The sequence below is a fragment of the Dipteris shenzhenensis genome, chromosome 2 (assembly GCF_047967505.1).
Source record: "Dipteris shenzhenensis isolate YYH24624 ecotype China chromosome 2, Dip_SZ_1.0, whole genome shotgun sequence".
Classification (NCBI taxonomy): domain Eukaryota; kingdom Viridiplantae; phylum Streptophyta; class Polypodiopsida; order Gleicheniales; family Dipteridaceae; genus Dipteris; species Dipteris shenzhenensis.
Window position 1 is genome coordinate 17,975,319 of NC_141597.1, and position 23,398 is coordinate 17,998,716.

Sequence of the window (23,398 nt, forward strand, 5' to 3'; positions counted from 1 at the left end):
CTTAGTATAGGGGAAAGCGCTATTTGGGTTATGCATGTGTCAAATGCCTAGTCAGTGTGCATGTGGGATTGTAGGCATTCCCTAGTATAGGGAATGGTGTCAGAGTGCCAGTACACTCAATTGTGTCAGCTTGTAAATACAATGTTCTAGCGGTGTTTATTTCTTAAAAAAAAAAAAACAAAAAAAAAAAAAAAACAAAACAAAACAGAACAGAACAAAACACCCATTGAACTGAATGGAAGCAGAAGAAGGAGCTTCAAGGAGGGACCCTGGTGAGTCAGGAGTCCGGCCGACCCAGCAGGTGTCGCGCCCAGGAGCTCACACCTTATCTCGCAGGATTGCATTACTTGAGGATGCCTTGCAGCAGTTATTAGCGTAGCAGTTACAGGCCAATGCAGGGCAGTCTGAACTTAGGAGAGCGATACACAGTATGTCTGCCAGACCTTCTCAATGAGAAGAGAAAGGCTCCAATGGAACTGGAGTAATGGAACTGGAGTCTAGTGTCCATACGGTCCAGCCTAGGAAGGCTAAAGTACCAAATATTGCCAATTACAGGCCGGAAAAGTATTCTGGTCGGATGAATGACCGTAGTTATGATGTCATTGAGACCTGGTTACACAAATGGGACGAGGCGTTCGCCATTTGTGAAATCAGAAATGACATCAAGAAGATCCGCGAGGCCACCCACATGTTTAGTGAGGCAGCGGATCGGTGGTGGATTAAGTAACAAAAAGATGGTATAGCATCCACTACCTGGGAGGGGTTTAAAAGAGAATTCAGGAAACACTTCTTACCTCCTGACGAAGCATCCCGAGCTTGGGATCAATATAGGAACCTTCGTCAGAGAAATTTGCCAGTGGCAGAATACACTGATAAGTTTCGAGAGAGCGTAATGAAGGTCGATGAACCCCTGCCTCAATCAATCCAAGTGAAAGATTTCATATCTGGATTGAATGATCGGATAAAAATGGAAGTTCGGGCTAAGTACGTGAACACGTTAGATGATGCAATAGCCATAGCCCTGAACTATGAAGATGCCAAGGGCAGCAGGCCAAGTGGGTTTGCACAGGCCGGAACCCAGTATGGGTATCCGAAGAAATCTGGGTTTAAGAAGAAATGGATTAGTAAAGGGAGTGGTTCTCAGCCGAGTGGTCAAGCCAAGCAGGCGAAACCGGCTGAAACTCCTAAACCAAGTACCACCATTGAAGTGAAGAGGAAAGTAACCCCAATGGCAGCCCGGGCTTGGTCTAAGTCTCCCTTAAACCCAGAACAAAGAGAAAAGGCGAGGAGAGAAGGCTTGTGTTTTGGATGCCTTCAGCCTCATCAGTGGAAGGATTATCCATGTAACAAAGATCGTCGGATGGCTGAGATGGTGGTCTCAGAATGCGACGTGGAAATGGAGGGAAGTCCCAGAGCGGAAGAGATGCAGATTCAGCTAGCGGGATCTTCTCAGAGGTTAGTACCTTGTTTGTTATGTGTGTCTGTTGCTAAGCTAGTAACGAGTGCACTTGATAACATCCTATCTAAGCCCGCATATCTAAGCCCGCAGCAACGGGCTATACAGCCTTTAATGATACTGAGTTAATTAAAATGAAAGGGCAAGTGGCCAATCATGATGTCATTGTGTCGTTTGACTCAGCGTCAACTCACAATGTGATTAACTCCAAGCTCGTGAAGAGGTTGAAATTAAAGACAAGTCCATCTGACTATGCGTATACAGTCAGGATGGCAGATGGAAGTTCAACTGAAGTATGGGACCAAAGGGTTACCCAGTTGGAGCTTCGTATTCAGGACTATGCTGAGAAGCTTGATTTTGAAATGACCAAGCTTGCTCATGCAGATATAGCCCTGGGTATGGCGTGGCATTCTAGGAAGAATCCAGCCATTGATTGGAAAAAGCACGTATATCAATTCAAGATGAATGATGTGCTTTATGTCTTGCGAGGTGAGAAAGATATACCTCAGGGACCGTTGGTTTCCGTGATGGAAATCCGAAAAGCTCAAGAAGAATTTTTATTCCTTTGTACAACATCGATAGAGCCGGTTGATGATTCTTCGGCTAGCACTGATGTTACGCAAAGTGGTGAGATGGCCAAGCTGGCTAATCTTATAGCAGAGGAGTTCTCTGAATGTTTTAGGGATGAACTACCTTATGGGTTACCTCCAGAGCAGAATGTTCAGCATAAGATTGAACTGATCCCGGGGGCAGAACCTGTAAATAGACCTCCCTATAGAATGAGTTTTACTGAAGAGGCGGAGGTGCGTAGACAACTGGAAGAATACCTCAAGTTGGGGCAGATTCAACCAAGTTTCTCACCTTTTGCTTCGCCAGTGATATTAAAGAAGAAAAAGGATGATACGTTTCGCCTCTGTATAGATTACAAAGCATTGAATAATATCACTGTTAAGCACATGTATCCGATGGCTCGGATTAATGATTTGCTAGATGCATTGCATGGAGCCGTGATTTTCAGCAAGATAGATCTTAAGTGTGGCTACCATCAGATCCGGATTAGAGCCGAGGATGTGCATAAAACTGCTTTTAGAAGCAGGTTTGGTCATTATGAGTTTTTGGTAATGCCCTTCGGACTTACCAATGCTCTGGCTACATTCGTCATGCTTATGAACGATTTACTACGTCCGTATATCGGAAAGTTTGTAGTATATTTTATTGACGATATTCTAGTGTTCAGTAAAAGTATTACTGAGCATCCTGAACACTTAAGAATAGTGTTCAGTACTTTGAGGAAAGCCAGTCTTTATGTAAATAAAAAGAAAACTATACTGTGTATGGTTAGGCTTGAATATTTAGGATTCATAATTACTCCACAGGGGGTAGAAATGGATCCGAAGAAAGTGGCTGCGATACTAACTTGGCCAATCCCTCAGAGTCTGACCGCGTTGCAATCATTCTTGGGATTTGTCCAATTTTATAGAAGGCATATCAAAGGATAGTATTGCCATTGACTGATCTGACCTCAGATAAAGTACCTTTTATATGGGGACAGAATCAACAAGAAAGTTTTAACACCATAAAACAAGCTGTGGTCATAGGACCGGTGTTAAAAATAGTTGATCCCCAGAAACCGTTGTTCCTGGAAACCGATGCAAGTGGCATTGCGGTGGGAGCAGTTCTCCTTCAAGAGGGAAGGCCAGTAGCCTTTGAAAGCAAGAAGCTTTCTCCCTCTCAAAGGAATTGGCCAACTCATGAATTGGAGTTGTATGCTGTTATCCATGCTTTGAAAACATGGAGGCATTATTTATATGGTTCAGAGTTTTATGTGGATGTGGATCATGATACTCTGAAACATTTTTGTAAACAGCCTGACTTGAGGGGCCACCAAGCTAGGTGGGCAGAGCTCATGCATGAGTTTAATTTAACGATTCGGTACCGAAGAGGAAAAGATAAGAAGGTTGCTGATGCGTTGTCTCGCATTATGCACAATATGAGTTTCACGGTATTAGAGAGTGCTCTAATGACCGAGATCAGAGAAACTCAAAAGGTGGACGAGTTTGTCCAGAGCTTATGGCCTAAGGCTCATGTGTTAAAACCCGGGGAAAATGAAAAGGATGACCTGGCATCCAGAAAAGGCCAAACTTATGCAAGATATACCATAAGGGATGGTATGCTGAAAAGAAATGGCAAGGTTGTAGTACCTAGTCAGAATGATCTTAGGCAGAGAATCATTCGACAGTGCCATGATAGCCCGTGTGCGGGACACCCAGGAGTCGAGAAGACATATGATCTCGTGAAGCGAGATTCCTTTTGGCCAAAGATGAAAAAGCATATTCATGAATATGTGACACGGTGTTTCTCGTGTCAGGTAAGTAAGGCCGAGCGGGTGAAGCCACCCGAACTTTTACATCCCTTGGAAATACCACTAAGTAAGTGGGAGAGTATTTCCATGGACTTTATTGTAGGGCTGCCTACAACACAAGGAGGGTATGATTCTATCCTTGTGGTGGTTGATCGTCTAACCAAGATGGCTCACTTCATTCCGACTAGAGAGTCTGTTAGTGCCCCGCAAGTCGCGGATTTGTTTATTAGACATATATTTCGTCTGCATGGATTGCCTAGATCCATAGTGTCAGACAGAGATGTCTAATTTACCGGTCATTTTTGGACAGCGGTATTTGAGACACTAAGGACTAAGTTGGGAATGAGTAGTGGGGATCATCCTGAGACGGATGGTCAGACGGAGAGAGTCAACCAGAATTTAGAGGATATGTTGAGGGCATATGTGTCATTGAGGCAACATACGTGGGACAAGTGGTTGCCATTGTTAGAGTTTGCCTACAATGATAGAAAACATTCCTCTATCGGGTTCAGTCCGTTTGAGCTGAACTATGGTTATAGACCAGCAAATCCAACTATAGTTGGAGTACCTCAGAAAGTGCCTAGTGCCGCGAACTTTGTGGTTTAGATGCGGGAGATGCTAGCACTTGTGAGAGCTAATATCCGCCAGGCTATGGATAGAGCCAAGGTGTATGCGGATGAAAACCGGTCTATAAGAGTATTTAAGGAAGGAGAAAAAGTTTTTCTCAGAGTTCCTTCGCACTCGAAGTCGTTAACTTCAGGAGAGTGTGCTAAGTTATCACCTCGATATTGTGGGCCGTGGTTAATTCTAAAGAGAATAGGCAAGGTAGCCTATAAATTAGAATTGCCACAGGGGTGTAAGGTGCACCCAGTGTTTCATGTTTCGCGCTTAAAGGAATTTTTACATACAGATGACTCACTAATCGAAGGTGTGGTTTTGTTTCAGGAGATAGAGGATAATGCGAGGCGCAAACCAACAAGAATCCTCGACCGAGGAACAATGCAAATACAAAATCGGAAGATACCCACGATGTTGGTTGCATGGCATGGTCAGCCTCTATTCGAAGCTACCTGGGAATCCGTGTACCAGTTGCGGAGAGTGTTCCCAGACTTTATCATCGAGGACGCTGATGTCTGAAGAGGGAAGGAATGTTATGCTCTAGCCGAGGTAGCATGACCTCGGAAGAATCAGTCGACATTTCCCTTAAAGAATCTATGTTTGTAATTATTTGTTTGCGCTTCATGTAAATGATCGGGAGGGAATTAATGTCAAGGTCCTAGGTGAGGGTTGATAGCACCAGACTAGGTGGATCTAAGGCTAAGGGCCTAATGCAAGGAATGTGCCTAGGGGCAAAGAATATTAAAGCATCCCAAGAGAGGGGTGAAATGTTGCATTAGGAAGGCCCTATGATGATGACATGTGGCATCTAGATCCATCTAGGGAGATGGGGCTTGTTGAAGCTAGAGAGAGAAGAGAATGAAGTGTTCACGTATGTTTTTTCGGATTCGAATTCTCTGTTAGCTCTCCCGTTTTTCAACAAGGTTGGCTGGGTGGAATAACATCGGTGCTTCTCCCGTGATTTGCCAGTAGATAGAGTAAGTTTGTTACATGAGGGATGCAAAAATTAGAACAGTAAACCTTGCCCTTGAAGGGGAGAAAGAAAACTAGTATTCATTGGGAACAACTCACCCAAGGAGAAGACACAAACCTCCAAGCACTCTTAATGGAACATTGAGAGTGCCTAGCATGATCTTACAAGGAAATGAAATAGTAGTAAACACCATACCTATAAGGGAAGGTGATAACTCTAAAGACCAAAACATAGGAACTCAACTCAAAATGACTTAATCAACCAACAAACGATTGCAACCACTGCAACAAACCAAATCCTAGGAAACTAAGAAATCGATGGAGCTTGGTAGAAAGCCCATTGATCCTCGACCACATCTTCTACAACACACAAGCCATTAAACTCTTCTGTCCATGAAAAAACTCATCAGCTAACACCAGATGTTCAAGTGCCATTCTGTTGCTGCTAAAAAATCATAGTCATTCTGCAAAGTAGTTACAGGTCTCCTCAACCTGAAAATCCATCTCACACCACCCTTCCTGACTTCAACTGCCACTGTCTCTCCACAACTCGCAGAACTCACGACTTGGAGAAGCCACTAGGAAGCTCTCAGGAACTTGTCCTCCTCACCTCCTCAGTTGGTCTGCTATATTTGGGATTCATTGTGCATTTGCAGCTCAATTTCTGCATTTTCAGTTGGAAGCTTTTCATTCTGGCCAGTGTTGGCTTTTCAGTTTGCAGCAATTCACGTGTGTGCATCTATTCTACCTGTGTGTGGAGGGCACAGCAGTCTAGCAACCCTTCTGTTTCCTACATTTCTTTCAGAAAGAAGTGTGGCTCTAACCTTGCCAAGGAAGCATGCCTTCTAGTCAATCATGTATGATCAAACGCCTTCATAATGTACTTGGGTCCTTTAAAATGCACCCCAAATAGACATTGATCTGACAATCTCAGTTGGTTCTCCTCCAAGGATAAATGAGTGGTGACGAAGTGCTCTCGTTGAGATCATGATCTTGGCTTACCAAGATTGTTCTTTATCTCCCGATTATCACATGATGGTCTAGTAGATAACTGTGTCCATGGGGTCCCTTGTTTTGTGAATCGGAATAATGGCACTGGTGGTCCAAGATACAAGAAGCCTTTACAAGAGATGCATTAACAAGCAAGGATCGAATCAGAGTAAATGTTTCCCAATCTTGGCTTAGGAGCTGTACTTAAAGACATTCATGATCTTAGCTTTGACTTTTCCATAACTTTTACTAGTATCTTTTAGCCATACGTAGTGAAGAGAGTGGAGCTAATGGGGGAGGGGGCATCAATGTAGGCTTTCCAAATGCTAGGGTCATCTTGAAATTCGAAGATCTTTGTTGTGCGTACATCTTCGTGCCATTAAATTCATGCAGTAGCAAAACATCACTCGGATAGATTTAACTCAATTATTTTTTACTATGTCATGGGGTTTCTTCATATAGTGCCATGAACAGTATACTCCCTCCCGTATGGAGGCTCTCACAAAGTTAGAATATAGACATCTATAGTAGGTGGTCTCCCAGGGCATAATCGAAATGCAACGGGCATGCTCATCTCCATTTGTCACAGTGATATAAAGCTGTATCAAGAATCGACTGCTGTTTTAATCCAGCAGTCAATTAGCTATTGTAACCCAGATGTTACAAATAGCTATAGTAATCCAGATGTTGCAATTCTTGCTGTCCATTTGTAATCCAGCAGTCAATTAGCAAGAATTGGATTGTGGCAACCCTCAGCAAGTCTTGCTGTTGCAATCCACCAATGGGGGCAGAATAGTACTACGGATTGCTACCCCACAAGGAAGAAACAGAGGTTGCCAGCAAGGGGTGCAAAAAGACCTGCATCCTCCACTTACACTCTGCCAAATATCTTATTCCCATTCTATGCATAGAGTTTAATTAAAAAAAGGAATAGCAACTGCAGCCTCATATAATAGCAGGCCTTAACAATAATACAAGGTTCTACACCCTCAACTCCACCATCTTAGCATGACACTCTAAATATCTTGCATAATTGCGAAAATTTTTAAGAAGTCATATTCCTTGCACATCTGCTTTCTTTGTGGTCTAATGAAATAGGAAGCATTACCAACAGGTTTTTGAAATCAGGATGGAGTATCACTAGCTGAAAATTACCTTGGCATTCTCAACACACACAAAATCTTTGTATGCTGCTGGTGCATTCACGTGAGGATTCCATAAAACTGCATCTGGCCAGCTGAAACAGCACAGCAGGATGTTTCATGAGCCCAAAACATGAATAATTTTTACAATCCTGTCAAGTAATTGATGTTTTAGGGACTGTTAATACAAAATCACTCTGCTTGGGGAAAAATTCACACACTTCTTGTTGCATATAGATAACGTATCTCCTAAACCATTAATGAGACGCAATTCTTGGGGTGCATTAAAATATATGCAATCCACAAATCCTGGAAAATTGACTGCCTCCCTGAAATTCGACATGAATACAATGATGAAAAAGTTAGAAACACTATTACCTAGATTGGCCAGACCTATCTTTTTTCAATGTAAGCCTAATCTAAGCAAATTCATGAATTTATTCAAGAAAATAAAATACCTGACAAAAGTAACTATACTAATCAACAGATATTCTAATCACAATAAAACAGACCAGGATTGCTTCAAAGCAGACTTTCACCTATCTTCAATACCACGGATAGGGTTCGTTGGATCTGGATCCTTGTTTAAGGTCACACACCCCTTTAGTCCTGTTACCAAAACCTCAGTTATAGATGCCTGGATGAAGAGAAACACAACTTCAGAAATAGATTAGTCCAGTCTTCATGTGCTGAAGCAAAAGAAGGAAATATTTAAAATAGAACAAGAATCTGCAGATTCTATTATGATCACATCTCTCTATCATAAGAAGTTCAGCGTGCCCATCAGTGCGTGAGTCAAAGATTCTTATTAGTGCATATGTCAAGGTGCATGGGCATTGATTATAAAGAACAGCAACTCTGCATAGACCTACAAAACTATCCGGTGATAACAGTCATATGACTTGTTTCTCTGTGAATCATCAGAAAACCCAACATCAAATGAACAAGTAAATATTAGAATCTTCCAAGTATCCATCAGATAACCCCCGAGCATTGGCATTAGTAAAAGGGGTTAGTTGGTATTTGTTTTCTGTCTTCAGCTCAGCATGCCATCTTATGTGAGTTGATATCTCTACTATCGATTCACATGTTGGACACTCCTGTGCCACATCGCACAACCGTACAAATATTGCTGTTTATAAAGGAAATTCAGACAATGAATCCTTTAACTCCCAACTCTACTTCTAGCACAGATTCTGTTTTAGCTGCACTATATGTAGGCTATATGAATGTACTATTTACCCTGAAGTAAGAGTGCAATGCTGTCGTGAAGGAAAAAGCCTTGTCATCTGTGTTTTTCACCGAAAGTTTTGTTGATAATTTGGTTGGCTCAATAGAGACCTGCAAGACATCAAATGCTATTCTTCATTAGAAATTATGGTGCATATGGTCATTTCAAAGCATCAAATATCTTTTGCAAAACGTAAATTAAAAATGAAGTTGTAGGGACCTTATAGGTTGCAACAAAACTGTGGTCCCACATCTTTCTGGTGTAATCATTGTCCTTCAGCTCAAAAACCACAGATGTAATCCCAGCAGCATTTTCAGAACTATCAATGGACCAGGGTAAGTTACGTGCAAATCCATGCTGCCAACACACAAGAAAAGTTGACATAAGAACAGATAGTTATTTATTTCCCGCTAAAAATGCTTCCAAGAGTGGAGATGAAGTCGAATTCACTTGAGGACATTCCTTTGGGGGGGATAAAGACACTGAAATCTCAAAAAGATAAGAAAGTAGTGCACAAGAAGCAAGGATTCATGAAGGTGGGTAAGGATAATTGACATTCGGTGATCAAATAGGAAATCGATCTTAAGAGAGATTCTGTTTGGTGCTTTTTATTCGCAGAAACCTTAAACAGACAAGGTGTAAAAGGTGCAAGCCTTAGGAAACACTATTTAGGATTGCAGCCATTTGCTATCTTAACCCTTGTACAACCAAAGGGTCTGACATTAGGAAGGCCATGTGGATCCTAGGAAGAGCTTAAGGGCCGAAGGATTCACCAGGGAACTGGAATTTTCACTACCAAGGCTACCGTTTGGTTGTCCATTATATCGCCCAATGGCAAACTTCAAGACCATCAGCTGAATGACTTGCAAGTGCTTAAACAAGAAGGCATAAGGATTTAGGGGATCTGTGGGACACGCAGTCCAAAAGCTAGAGAATACCCAGGTCTCATACAGTCCAGGATGAGCATGGACTTCTTAATGTGGCCCTCACATGGGAAATTTAGACAGGCATTGTTTTAGAAGTCATTGGTGGTAAGTCACGGTGAACAAATTGGGAAGACACCAATACTCAATAGAAACACTTGAACCAATTGTTGCATCATTAATAAGAGACTGCTGGATCCGTCTGAGCACACCATCACAACACTAATTTTTCGTGATCTAAGTTTTTAGATTGATCATCAGCAGATGCTTGGCTCTATAACTACCTTGCCCCTCAATTATCATGAGCTCCTTCATCCTCCATACAAAAACCTAATATTTGAGTGAGCTTTGTATACTCAAGGACAACATTATTTGGGCCTGTGATAGTGGTGTTAGCATTTTCATTTATCAAGGACGGTATAACCTAGCTCACACCAGTGTCAAAGAATCAAGTTCTTGATTACCTGTGCAAAACTTCGACCATTGATCCAATCACAAAGCCACATAAGAGCCTAAGGTAAGAAAGGAAACCTCTAGAAGTAGTCCTAATTAAACTGATGAATAACCCCCAAAAACAAGACACAAACATATTACCTGTTGAATAGGGCCAGGTCCAAACTGAGGAAAGCAATGTGGGAGGCCTCCACTGCACATAAAACTATAGGTGATGAACAAAGCAACGAGATCCAACAACAAGAAATAATGATATAAGACATCAAAACAACTTGGAAAAACTTAAGGTAATAAAAATATTCATGATGTGTTACAATGTGATCTAGTTGGTCTTGTTGCTAGGTCTCCACTTCAAGAATCAAGCCTTTGACATCTCCCATTCTTGACAAAGAATCTCTTTTCTTATGCCTTGCACTTCTCTAGAGAACAACAAACTGAAAGCAATCATGACATAGGTGTATGGAGTCAAGGAATAAAGGACATTGTATTCTGCTCTTCAGGCTCCAGCCCCCACACCCACCACATGCAAGTTGTTCACTGCACAATGTGTGCAAGCTGCTTTATGCCGACTCCGCAATTGGAGAGCCCAGGATCACAAGGGATTACGCACTGAGCACTTTGCACATGGACAAGAGGTCCTAGCCCCGATCCTAGCACAGATGTTCAATAATGCTGTGCGCCACGATTTTCCCATTGCTTGGAGTATCATCACTATTGTGCCAAAACACAAGGCAGAAGACCCCATGGACACTGAAAATTACCTTACCCTCATGATTGGTCATACACTGGCCAAGATATATGGGTCTATACTAGAGAGAGAGATCAGCTCCTACACGGAGACACATGGGCAGAGGGCATTGGGACAGGCTAGCTTTCAGAGGCAGCATTCCACCCTTGATCACATCTTCACCTTGCGTGCAGTCATCGAGGAGGTGAGATCGAGATCCTGGAAGGTCTATGCATGTTTTGTAGACTTTAGGAAGGCTTTTGATATTGTCCCACAATTTTGCATAATTAAATGACCTTAGGAGATGCATATCCCAAGAGACATGATATGGGCAGTGATGAGCTTATATGAATCAATCAGAGAGAGAGTACGTGCTCCTAGAGGCCTGTTAGACTGGATTGAGAGCATTGTAGGTGTGAAGCAGGGATGCCCTCTCGCAGCAGCATTCTTTGGGATTTACATTGATGAGATCATAACCTTCTTTGACCACCTGCAGGGCAAGAGATCATTGTTGGCCGACCTGATGATACAAATATTGCTTTATCAGATGACATAGTCCTCTTGTCTTCCTCAACAATGAGCATACAGTGGCACCTACTCGAGATGTTTTGTAAAGAGAGAGAGAGATCTGATAGCAACCTTGGGAAGAACAAGGTTATTATTTTCAACACCTCACGTGCAGTTCTTCACCAACACACCTTCACTTACCGAGGGGAGCTAGTGGAGATTGTACACTTACTTGTGGACAGTCTTTGCAGGTCTAGTCTTTATGATGACTCACTTAGCTAGGGCACGACTTACATGAGGACAGGGGTGTTAGAAAATACCCAACAGAGGGTACACGCAGCGGAAGACTTATAGTAATGCCTAGGAGCTCACACAGTGTGCGGTGTGGGTGTTAAATCACAGACTTCTTTACTTATGTGCATACAATAGATGTGCAGACTCATCAATAGACAATGAACCAACCAGATAGAGAAACCACCAAAATATATATTTCCGTCCACAACTATGGACACAATACAAAAGAGACAGATCCAGAGTCCAACCAATGGTGTGGTCCTCTGATCTTACCACAAAGTCCTTCTCCTATCTGCTAGCTATCTCTAGACTAGAGTCCGCGTGCTCCACCTCGAGCGTAAGTAAACTTTCCGTCTAGAATGATCCTCTCCACCTTGCTGTCTGGAAACCAGCCTAGGTGGGCAGCCTCCTGCAAGCTAAGTCTGCAGCACAAGGTACTTCTTTCTCCTCCTGACTGTAGGCCCAAAGGTAGCCCTGCTGCTGCTCCTTCTGCTGGTGGAATTGCTGCTCCAGATGATGATGAAATGAGGCCTGAATGACCTCTTTATATAGGCCCAAGAGCCTGGCCAGCCAACCGACCCAGCAGCCCTAGAAAGGGCCGACTGCTGGCCGGTTCAGCCCCTTGCCCCTGGCCGACCAAAACCGACCCCACAGCTCCCCATTTATGGGATTGTGGGCTGCCCTTTTTGGGGCTCTCATTACAAGGGCCCTTGGCCCACCTTTCAAGGGCAGATGCCCTATAAATACAGGGTCCAGCCCAGCCTCTGCTCCCCCGCCTTGCCACGTGGCCCTGCGCCACAGTTTGCCTCCATGTGAGGCCTGTTCCAGCCTGCTGTGCTGGCCTGCCAGGTTACTTTCCAGGCCCCAAAGCGATGCTGTTCCTGCTGCTGTCATTGCGCCTTGTCCAGGGCTTGCTGCAGGTCTGCCTGCAACCCTTGCCATCCGGGTCGCCTATATCGTGACTGCATCCTGCCATGAAGGCGCCTTGAGCTGCTGCCTCTGCCAGGCCCTTCACTAGCACCTGGGTACGATGCTTTTGTGCTTAGGTTCACCCCCCCCATGCTCTCCTCATATGGGGGCTTACAGATGGGGAGGTGACCTTTCCAACACCCCCTCTCACCGACACATCTCAGCCCAATGCCAACACATCGATGAAGATGCTCCAGGAGCTCCCTGGTCGTAGTCCTCTGGAACCTTTTGGTGTCGAAATCTTTTCCTGGCATTTCATCCAGTGGCTCCTGCTCCACCAGGTCCGGTTCCGCTTCCGCACACCATCCTGGTACACAGGTCCATCTCTGGTAGCACCTCCTTCAGTCACATTCCCGCCTCTGAACTCGAGCAATCCAGCCGTCACGATCTTCCAGTCGTCCCCCTCATAATGAGTGAACAACCTGGAGTCTTCCAGGCACCATGCTCTGAGGGTCTATTTCAACCCGTCCTTCCTTTGGCAAGGTCTGCAACCAATGAATATTTCCAGATAACCTGGACCATGAACTCTCGCTGAGTTCTCAAGCAGGTACTCTTCTGGCTTCAGTATTCTTTGTCCATCACCTTCTAGCAATCTGCGTCCAAGATTTGAAGAAGCACCAATACTTCCCCTTCTGCCTTCGAAGAAGGCCAATTCTTTCCAATCTCTTATCACCAGAGACAAATGAAGAGCAGAATCTCTCCACAGCATGCTATAAAGGCTCAAATGCAGAATATCAAATACATACCAGACTGTTGTACTGCCTGAATGTTCGCTCTGAAAGCAAACCCTGTACCTCAATGAGGCACCCGCCAAGATCCTGTGTAATCCTGTACTGTCCCCTTCTGAAATCTAGCATCCATCTGACCATGAGACCCCAGGGCTTTCCATGGAATCCACCCTCGTGTCAGTGTCAACAGCCACACACCTAGAAGGTACCAAGCGCTCCATACTGTCCTTCACCTTCACAAAGGTATCTGACTCCTCGTCGACCCAACTCTCTATGACAGACATCCTCACTGTAATTTCTGGATCAACATATCTGACCTCAGTAACACTCGGTGATGTCACCAGGAACAACTCTTCGATTACCACATTTGCTTTGGCCTTGCCCTCTGAATTTGAGTTAGACTCGTTTGTTTTTCAGATCTGCCTTTTTCTTTCTGCAATCTTTTGCAAAATGTCCTGGCGTATCACAGTAGAAACACTTCTTCTTGTGCTTCCTCTTCGAAGTCCCCTCATCGTCTTTATTGGACTTGCCACCATTAGGCTTGCCCTTTCCTTTGCCAGCGGAATCCTTCACCAGCATTGCCTTGTCGTCTTTGTCCTCGTTGTAGAGCTTCTCCCGAGCTTCCTCCTGTAGCAGTAATGGACACAACTCCTCAAATGTCAGAGGTTTGGTCCTCTGTCCTGCTGTCACAGCCGTAACAAAGCTCTTGAAACTCCGAGGCAATCTCCTCAGTACCATCAAGGCCAGATGGCATGAGTCTGTCTTCTGACCAATTGCTGCCAGCTGATCCCGCACCACCTTGACCTTCGTCAAATGGCTATGTACCGTATCGCCTTCTTCCATATCAAGATTGTAGAGTTGATGCTGAAGAAGCACAATCCGGGAGGTATTATTTGTCTCGTACAGATCCTTCAGGGTGGCCCACGCCTCTACTGACGTCTCGGCCAGCTGGATATGCGGAAGAACGGAGTCCGCCGTAGTCCCTATGATTATTGCCAGGGCATGGGCATCTCTTTCTTCCCAAGCTTCAAGCTCCTCTCTGTCTACTGCAATGAGTACCTTCCCTTTACTGTCCACCATGTCCTCCGGCTTCGACTCCTCTCCCGTGGTGAGCTTCCACAACTTCCGAGCCACTAAATGACTCCAGATCTTCACTTTCCAGATCGGGTAATTAGTCCCGTCCAGGTTCCCAGACTCTCCAAAGTTAGGGATAGTGAAAGAGAGAAAACTGGAGGAGGAGGAAGGGAAAGCAGGGGCTGAAGAGGCTGTAGATGTCGACATCTCTACTGTTTATACCACACAGCAAAGTCAACCGCACTCAAATTCAGTAAACCAGAATTCTGAACGCACCTGACTGAACCTGAGTCACCCTCCTTCTCAAAAAGCACAATCCTCCAGTCGTGGAAGTCGATTCCCAAGAGCTTCTGAATCAGGATCGTCCTTCAGCAAGGTCCCTGCCTTCAGGCTCCCACACCTGTGAGCCTCCTACTTGGGCTCTGATACCATATTAGAAAATACCCAACAGAGGGTACACGCAGCGGAAGACTTATAGTAATGCCCAGGAGCTCACACAGTGTGCGGTGTGGGTGTTAAATCACAGACTTCTTTACTTATGTGCATACAATAGGTGTGCAGACTCATCAATAGACAATGAACCAACCAGATAAAGAAACCACCAAAATATATTTTCCGTCCACAACTATGGACACAATACAAAAGAGACAGATCCAGAGTCCCACCAATGGTGTGGTCCTCTGATCTTACCACAAATTCCTTCTCCTATCTGCTGGCTATCTCTAGACTAGAGTCCGCATGCTCCACCTCGAGCGTAAGTAAACTTTCCGTCTAGAATGATCCTCTCCACCTTGCTGTCTGGAAACCAGCCTAGGTGGGCAGCCTCCTGCAAGCTAAGTCTGCAGCACAAGGTACTTCTTTCTCCTCCTGACTGTAGGCCCAAAGGTAGCCCTGCTGCTGCTCCTTCTGCTGGTGGAATTGCTGCTCCAGATGATGATGAAATGAGGCCTGAATGACCTCTTTATATAGGCCCAAGAGCCTGTCCAGCCAACCGACCCAGCAGCCCTAGAAAGGGCCGACTGCTGGCCGGTTCAGCCCCTTGCCCCTGACCAAAACCGACCCCACAGCTCCCCATTTATGGGACTGTGGGCTGCCCTTTTTGGGGTTCTCATTACAAGGGCCCTTGGCCCACCTTTCAAGGGCAGATGCCCTATAAATACAGGGTCCAGCCCAGCCTCTGCTCCCCCGCCTTGCCACGTGGCCCTGCGCCACAGTTTGCCTCCATGTGAGGCCTCTTCTAGCCTGCTGTGCTGGCCTGCCAGGTTACTTTGCAGGCCCCAAAGCGATGCTGTTCCTGCTGCTGTCATTGCGCCTTGTCCAGGGCTTGCTGCAGGTCGAGATCGTGCCTGCAACCCTTGCCATCCGGGTTGCCTATATCGTGACTGCATCCTGCCATGAAGGCGCCTTGAGCTGCCTCTGCCAGGCCCTTCACTAGCACCTGGGTACGATGCTTTTGTGCTTAGGTTCACCCCCCCCATGCTCTCCTCATATGGGGGCTTACAGATGGGGAGGTGACCTTTCCAACACCCCCTCTCACCGACACATCTCAGCCCAATGCCAACACATCGATGAAGATGCTCCAGTAGCTCCCTGGTCGTAGTCCTCTGGAACCTTTTGGTGTCGAAATCTTTTCCTGGCATTTCATCCAGTGGCTCCTGCTCCACCAGGTCCGCGGTTCCGCTTCCGCACACCATCCTGGTACACAGGTCCATCTCTGGTAGCACCTCCTGGTACCACCTCCTTCAGTCACATTCCCGCCTCTGAACTCGAGCAATCCAGCCGTCACGATCTTCCAGTCATCCCCCTCATAATGAGTGAACAACCTGGAGTCTTCCAGGCACCATACTCTGAGGGTCTGTTTCAACCCGTCCTTCCTTTGGCAAGGTCTGCAACCAATGAATATTTCCAGATAACCTGGACCATGAACTCTCGCTGAGTTCTCAAGCAGGTACTCTTCTGGCTTCAATATTCTTTGTCCATCACCTTCTAGCAATCTGCGTCCAAGATTTGAAGAAGCACCAATACTTCCCCTTCTGCCTTCGAAGAAGGCCAATTCTTTCCAATCTCTTATCACCAGAGACAAATGAAGAGCAGAATCTCTCCACACCATGCTATAAAGGCTCAAAGGCAGAATATCAAATACATACCAGACTGTTGTACTGCCTGAATGTTCGCTCTGAAAGCAAACCCTGTACCTCAATGAGGCACCCGCCAAGATCCTGTGTAATCCTGTACTGTCCCCTTCTGAAATCTAGCATCCATCTGACCATGAGACCCCAAGGCTTTCCATGGAATCCACCCTCGTGTCAGTGTCAACAGCCACACACCTGGAAGGTACCAAGCGCTCCATACTGTCCTTCACCTTCACAAAGGTATCTGACTCCTCGTCGACCCAACTCTCTATGTCAGACATCCTCACTGTAATTTCTGGATCAACATATCTGACCTCGGTAACACTCGGTGATGTCACCAGGAACAACTCTTCGATTACCACATTTGCTTTGGCCTTGCCGTCTGAATTTGAGTTAGACTCCTGTTTGTTTTTCAGATCTGCCTTTTTCTTTCTGCAGTCTTTTGCAAAATGTCCTGGCGTATCACAGTAGAAACACTTCTTCTTGTGCTTCCTCTTCGAAGTCCCCTCGTCGTCAGAGTCGTCTTTATTGGACTTGCCACCGTTAGGTTTGCCCTTTCCTTTGCCAGCGGAATCCTTCACCAGCATTGCCTTGTCGTCTTTGTCCTCGTTGTAGAGCTTCTCCCGAGCTTCCTCCTGTAGCAGTAATGGACACAACTCCTCAAATGTCAGAGGTTTGGTCCTCTGTCCTGCTGTCACAGCCGTAACAAAGCTCTTGAAACTCCGAGGCAATCTCCTCAGTACCATCAAGGCCAGATGGCATGAGTCTGTCTTCTGACCAATTGCTGCCAGCTGATCCCGCACCACCTTGACCTTCGTCAAATGGCTATGTACCGTATCGCCTTCTTCCATATCAAGATTGTAGAGTTGATGCTGAAGAAGCACAATCCGGGAGGTATTATTTGTCTCGTACAAATCCTTCAGGGTGGCCCACGCCTCTACTGACGTCTCGGCCAGCTGGATATGCGGAAGAACGGAGTCCGCCGTAGTCCCTATGATTATTGCCTGGGCATGGGCATCTCTTTCTTCCCAAGCTTCAAGCTCCTCTTTGTCTACTGCAATGAGTACCTTCCCTTTACTGTCCACCATGTCCTCCGGCTTCGACTCCTCTCCCGTGGTGAGCTTCCACAACTTCCGAGCCACTAAATGACTCCAGATCTTCACTTTCCAGATGGGGTAATTAGTCCCGTCCAGGTTCCCAGACTCTCCAAAGTTAGGGATAGTGAAAGAGAGAAAACTGGAGGAGGAGGAAGGGAAAGCAGGGGCTGAAGAGGCTGTAGATGTCGACATCTCTACTGTTTATACCACACAGCAAAGTCAACCGCACTCAAATTCAGTAAACCAGAATTCTGAACGCACCTGACTGAACCTGAGTCACCCTCCTTCTCAAAAAGCACAATCCTCCAGTCGTGGAAGTCGATTCCCAAGAGCTTCTGAATCAGGATCGTCCTTCAGCAAGGTCCCTGCCTTCAGGCTCCCACACCTGTGAGCCTCCTACTTGGGCTCTGATACCATATTAGAAAATACCCAACAGAGGGTACACGCAGCGGAAGACTTATAGTAATGCCCAGGAGCTCACACAGTGTGCGGTGTGGGTGTTAAATCACAGACTTCTTTACTTATGTGCATACAATAGGTGTGCAGACTCATCAATAGACAATGAACCAACCAGATAAAGAAACCACCAAAATATATTTTCCGTCCACAACTATGGACACAATACAAAAGAGACAGATCCAGAGTCCCACCAATGGTGTGGTCCTCTGATCTTACCACAAATTCCTTCTCCTATCTGCTGGCTATCTCTAGACTAGAGTCCGCATGCTCCACCTCGAGCGTAAGTAAACTTTCCGTCTAGAATGATCCTCTCCACCTTGCTGTCTGGAAACCAGCCTAGGTGGGCAGCCTCCTGCAAGCTAAGTCTGCAGCACAAGGTACTTCTTTCTCCTCCTGACTGTAGGCCCAAAGGTAGCCCTGCTGCTGCTCCTTCTGCTGGTGGAATTGCTGCTCCAGATGATGATGAAATGAGGCCTGAATGACCTCTTTATATAGGCCCAAGAGCCTGTCCAGCCAACCGACCCAGCAGCCCTAGAAAGGGCCGACTGCTGGCCGGTTCAGCCCCTTGCCCCTGACCAAAACCGACCCCACAGCTCCCCATTTATGGGACTGTGGGCTGCCCTTTTTGGGGTTCTCATTACAAGGGCCCTTGGCCCACCTTTCAAGGGCAGATGCCCTATAAATACAGGGTCCAGCCCAGCCTCTGCTCCCCCGCCTTGCCACGTGGCCCTGCGCCACAGTTTGCCTCCATGTGAGGCCTGTTCCAGCCTGCTGTGCTGGCCTGCCAGGTTACTTTCCAGGCCCCAAAGCGGTGCTGTTCCTGCTGCTGTCATTGCGCCTTGTCCAGGGCTTGCTGTAGGTCGAGATCCTGCCTGCAACCCTTGCCATCCGGGTCGCCTATATCGTGACTGCATCCTGCCATGAAGGCGCCTTGAGCTGCCTCTGCCAGGCCTTTCACTAGCACCTGGGTACCATGCTTTTGTGCTTAGGTTCACCCCCCCATGCTCTCCTCATATGGGGGCTTACAGATGGGGAGGTGACCTTTCCAACACCCCCTCTCACCGACACATCTCAGCCCAATGCCAACACATCGATGAAGATGCTCCAGTAACTCCCTGGTCGTAGTCCTCTGGAACCTTTTGGTGTCGAAATCTTTTCCTGGCATTTCATCCAGTGGCTCCTGCTCCACCAGGTCCGGTTCCGCTTCCGCACACCATCCTGGTACACAGGTCCATCTCTGGTAGCACCTCCTGGTACCACCTCCTTCAGTCACATTCCCGCCTCTGAACTCGAGCAATCCAGCCGTCACGATCTTCCAGTCGTCCCCCTCATGATGAGTGAACAACCTGGAGTCTTCCAGGCACCATGCTCTGAGGGTCTGTTTCAACCCGTCCTTCCTTTGGCAAGGTCTGCAACCAATAAATATTTCCAGATAACCTGGACCATGAACTCTCGCTGAGTTCTCAAGCAGGTACTCTTCTGGCTTCAGTATTCTTTGTCCATCACCTTCTAGCAATCTGCGTCCAAGATTTGAAGAAGCACCAATACTTCCCCTTCTGCCTTCGAAGAAGGCCAATTCTTTCCAATCTCTTATCACCTGAGACAAATGAAGAGCAGAATCTCTCCACAGCATGCTATAAAGGCTCAAATGCAGAATATCAAATACATACCAGACTGTTGTACTGCCTGAATGTTCGCTCTGAAAGCAAACCCTGTACCTCAATGAGGCACCCGCCAAGATCCTGTGTAATCCTGTACTGTCCCCTTCTGAAATCTAGCATCCATCTGACCATGAGACCCCAGGGCTTTCCATGGAATCCACCCTCGTGTCAGTGTCAACAGCCACACACCTGGAAGGTACCAAGCGCTCCATACTGTCCTTCACCTTCACAAAGGTATCTGACTCCTCGTCGACCCAACTCTCTATTTCAGACATCCTCACTGTAATTTCTGGATCAACATATCTGACCTCGGTAACACTCGGTGATGTCAGCAGGAACAACTCTTCGATTACCACATTTGCTTTGGCCTTGCCCTCTGAATCTGAGTCAGACTCCTGTTTGTTTTTCAGATCCGCCTTTTTCTTTCTGCAGTCTTTTGCAAAATGTCCTGGCGTATCACAATAGAAACACTTCTTCTTGTGCTTCCTCTTCGAAGTCCCCTCGTCGTCAGAGTCGTCTTTATTGGACTTGCCACCGTTAGGCTTGCCCTTTCCTTTGCCAGCGGAATCCTTCACCAGCATTGCCTTGTCGTCTTTGTCCTCATTGTAGAGCTTCTCCCGAGCTTCCTCCTGTGTAGCAGTAATGGACACAACTCCTCAAATGTCAGAGGTTTGGTCCTCTGTCCTGCTGTCACAGCCGTAACAAAGCTCTTGAAACTCCGAGGCAATCTCCTCAGTACCATCAAGGCCAGATGGCATGAGTCTGTCTTCTGACCAATTGCTGCCAGCTGATCGCGCACCACCTTGACCTTCGTCAAATGGCTATGTACCGTATCGCCTTCTTCCATATCAAGATTGTAGAGTTGATGCTGAAGAAGCACAATCCGGGAGGTATTATTTGTCTCGTACAGATCCTTCAAGGTGGCCCACGCCTCTACTGACGTCTCGGCTAGCTGGATATGCGGAAGAACGAAGTCCGCCGTAGTCCCTATGATTATTGCCAGGGCATGGGCATCTCTTTCTTCCCAAGCTTCAAGCTCCTCTCTGTCTACTGCCATGAGTACCTTCTCTTTACTGTCCACCATGTCCTCCGGCTTCGACTCCTCGCCCGTGGTGAGCTTCCACAACTTCCGAGCCACTAAATGACTCCGGATCTTCACTTTCCAGATGGGGTAATTAGTCCCGTCCAGGTTCCCAGACTCTCCAAAGTTAGGGATAGTGAAAGAGAGAAAATTGGAGGAGGAGGAAGGGAAAGCAGGGGCTGAAGAGGCTGTAGATGTCGACATCTCTGCTGTTTATACCACACAGCAAAGTCAACCGCACTCAAATTCAGCAAACCAGAATTCAGAACGCACTTGACTGAACCTGCGTCACCCTCCTTCTCAAAAAGCACAATCCTCTAGTCGTGAAAGTCGATTCCCAAGAGCTTCTGAATCAGGATCGTCCTTCAGCAAGGTCCCTGCCTTCACGCTCCCACACCTGTGAGCCTCCTACTTGGGCTCTGATACCATGTTAGAAAATACCCAACAGAGGGTACACGCAGCGGAAGAGTTATAGTAATGCCCAGGAGCTCACACAGTGTGCGGTGTGGGTGTTAAATCACACACTTTTTACTTATGTGCATACAATAGGCAGACTCATCAATAGACAATGAACCAACCAGATAGAGAAACCACCAAAATATATATTTCCGTCCACAACTATGGACACAATACAAAAGAGACAGATCCAGAGTCCCACCAATGGTGTGGTCCTCTGATCTTACCACAAAGTCCTCCTATCTGCTGGCTATCTCTAGACTAGAGTCCGCGTGCTCCACCTCGAGCGTAAGTAAACTTTCCGTCTAGAATGATCCTCTCCACCTTGCTGTCTGGAAACCAGCCTAGTTGGGCAGCCTCCTGCAAGCTAAGTCTGCAGCACAAGGTACTTCTTTCTCCTCTTGACTGTAGGCCCAAAGGTAGCCGTGCTGCTGCTCCTTCTGCTGGTGGAATTGCTGCTCTAGATGATGATGAAATGAGGCCTGAATGACCTCTTTATATAGGCCCAAGAGCCTGGCCAGCCAGCCGACCCAGCAGCCCTAGAAAGGGCCGACTGCTGGCCGGTTCAGCCCCTTGCCCCTGGCCGACCAAAACCGACCCCACAGCTCCCCATTTATGGGACTCTGGGCTGCCCTTTTTGGGGCTCTCATTACAAGGGCCCTTGGCCCACCTTTCAAGGGCAGATGCCCTATAAATACAGGGTCCAGCCCAGCCTCTGCTCCCCCGCCTTGCCACGTGGCCCTGCACCACAGTTGGCCTCCATGTGAGGCCTGTTCCAGCCTGCTGTGCTGGCCTGCCAGGTTACTTTCCAGGCCCCAAAGCGGTGCTGTTCCTGCTGCTGTCATTGCACCTTGTCCAGGGCTTGCTGCAGGTCGAGATCCTACCTGCAACCCTTGCCATCCGGGTCGCCTATATCGTGACTGCATCCTGCCATGAAGGCGCCTTGAGCTGCCTCTGCCAGGCCTTTCACTAGCACCTGGGTACCATGCTTTTGTGCTTAGGTTCACCCCCCCCATGCTCTCCTCATATGGGGGCTTACAGATGGGGAGGTGACCTTTCCAACAAGGGGCTCTAGGTCGACTAGAGAGATTATGCTTTCAAGCACATTTTCAGGACCCCCCAACGAAGGGTTGGCTATTCGACACACTAGTGAGACTGACGGCCATGTATGCAGTACCCTTCAGGGGGGTGATCTATCAACAGACTGAGTGGTGGCATTTCGAGAGGTTCCAGGTGATGATGCCATCCAGGATGAGATCCAGAGAAAACCCTCAGTCTCCCATCAAATCATACAGGCAGAGGTCGGCATGACACCGCTACTAGATAGTCAGCTATCTCCACAAGATCTGGGCTCTACCTAGAGGGAGACTACAGAGATTGGCTCTAGACACGTCTAGATGCCTAGCTGAGAGTGGTATTAGCATGGCTTGGTACACACTTACATCCAAATGATTTCACAGTCAGGGCATCCACATGGATCGTCTCCCCCCCTTTCAGTACAACTTAGATGCTCCAGATCACCTGATTCCATGGGATGAGATTAACCGTATCATACGTTTGGACCTCCTCCAACTCCACACGTAATGGACTTGGGGGGAGTACCAGGAGTTTCCCACCAAGATCCGATTCTACCATGACAATTTCCTCACAGTATTGGTGGATGGGAGTGATTATTAGACCCTAGTACTCGGAGGACAGAAAAGTCTCACATGCATTGAGAATCGCCATCGGCAGGTCTCATCACATCACTTGAGGATTGAGATAGGGAAAGCCATAGGTACACCCAGAGAGCAACAAATATGTAGACTATGCACCCTGGAGGAGGTGGAGACAGAGGAACACTTCTTGTGTACTTGCCCTGTATAGTATGAGATTCGAGGACGATACCATTGCTTATTCCGAGAGGGACATGGGTTGCATTGGTCTCTATTTGATGGAGATGCGACGACATAGAGAGACGCTGATGCGCCGCATTAGAGAGCAGGATGAGACAGCGGCCCTGAGGCCAAGGTAGATAGAGCCCAACAACAAGTTACATATTTTTATTGAGTCTGCCCCTGGACATA

General features: G+C 46.8%; 1 protein-coding gene across 1 annotated transcript in view; it reads right to left on the bottom strand.

The window, feature by feature from the left end:
• The window catches only part of LOC147904414 (Galactose mutarotase-like superfamily protein), a 47,804-nt gene that overhangs the window by 7,277 nt on the left and 17,129 nt on the right, over nucleotides 1-23,398 (bottom strand). The window contains exons 4-9 of the mRNA XM_087394296.1: nucleotides 10,289-10,340; nucleotides 8,991-9,128; nucleotides 8,783-8,881; nucleotides 8,080-8,177; nucleotides 7,762-7,869; nucleotides 7,554-7,635 (exon numbers count right to left, since the gene is read on the bottom strand). Of these exons, the coding sequence (XP_087250422.1) occupies nucleotides 7,554-7,635; nucleotides 7,762-7,869; nucleotides 8,080-8,177; nucleotides 8,783-8,881; nucleotides 8,991-9,128; nucleotides 10,289-10,340 (577 nt within the window). The remainder of the gene's footprint in view (nucleotides 1-7,553; nucleotides 7,636-7,761; nucleotides 7,870-8,079; nucleotides 8,178-8,782; nucleotides 8,882-8,990; nucleotides 9,129-10,288; nucleotides 10,341-23,398) is intronic.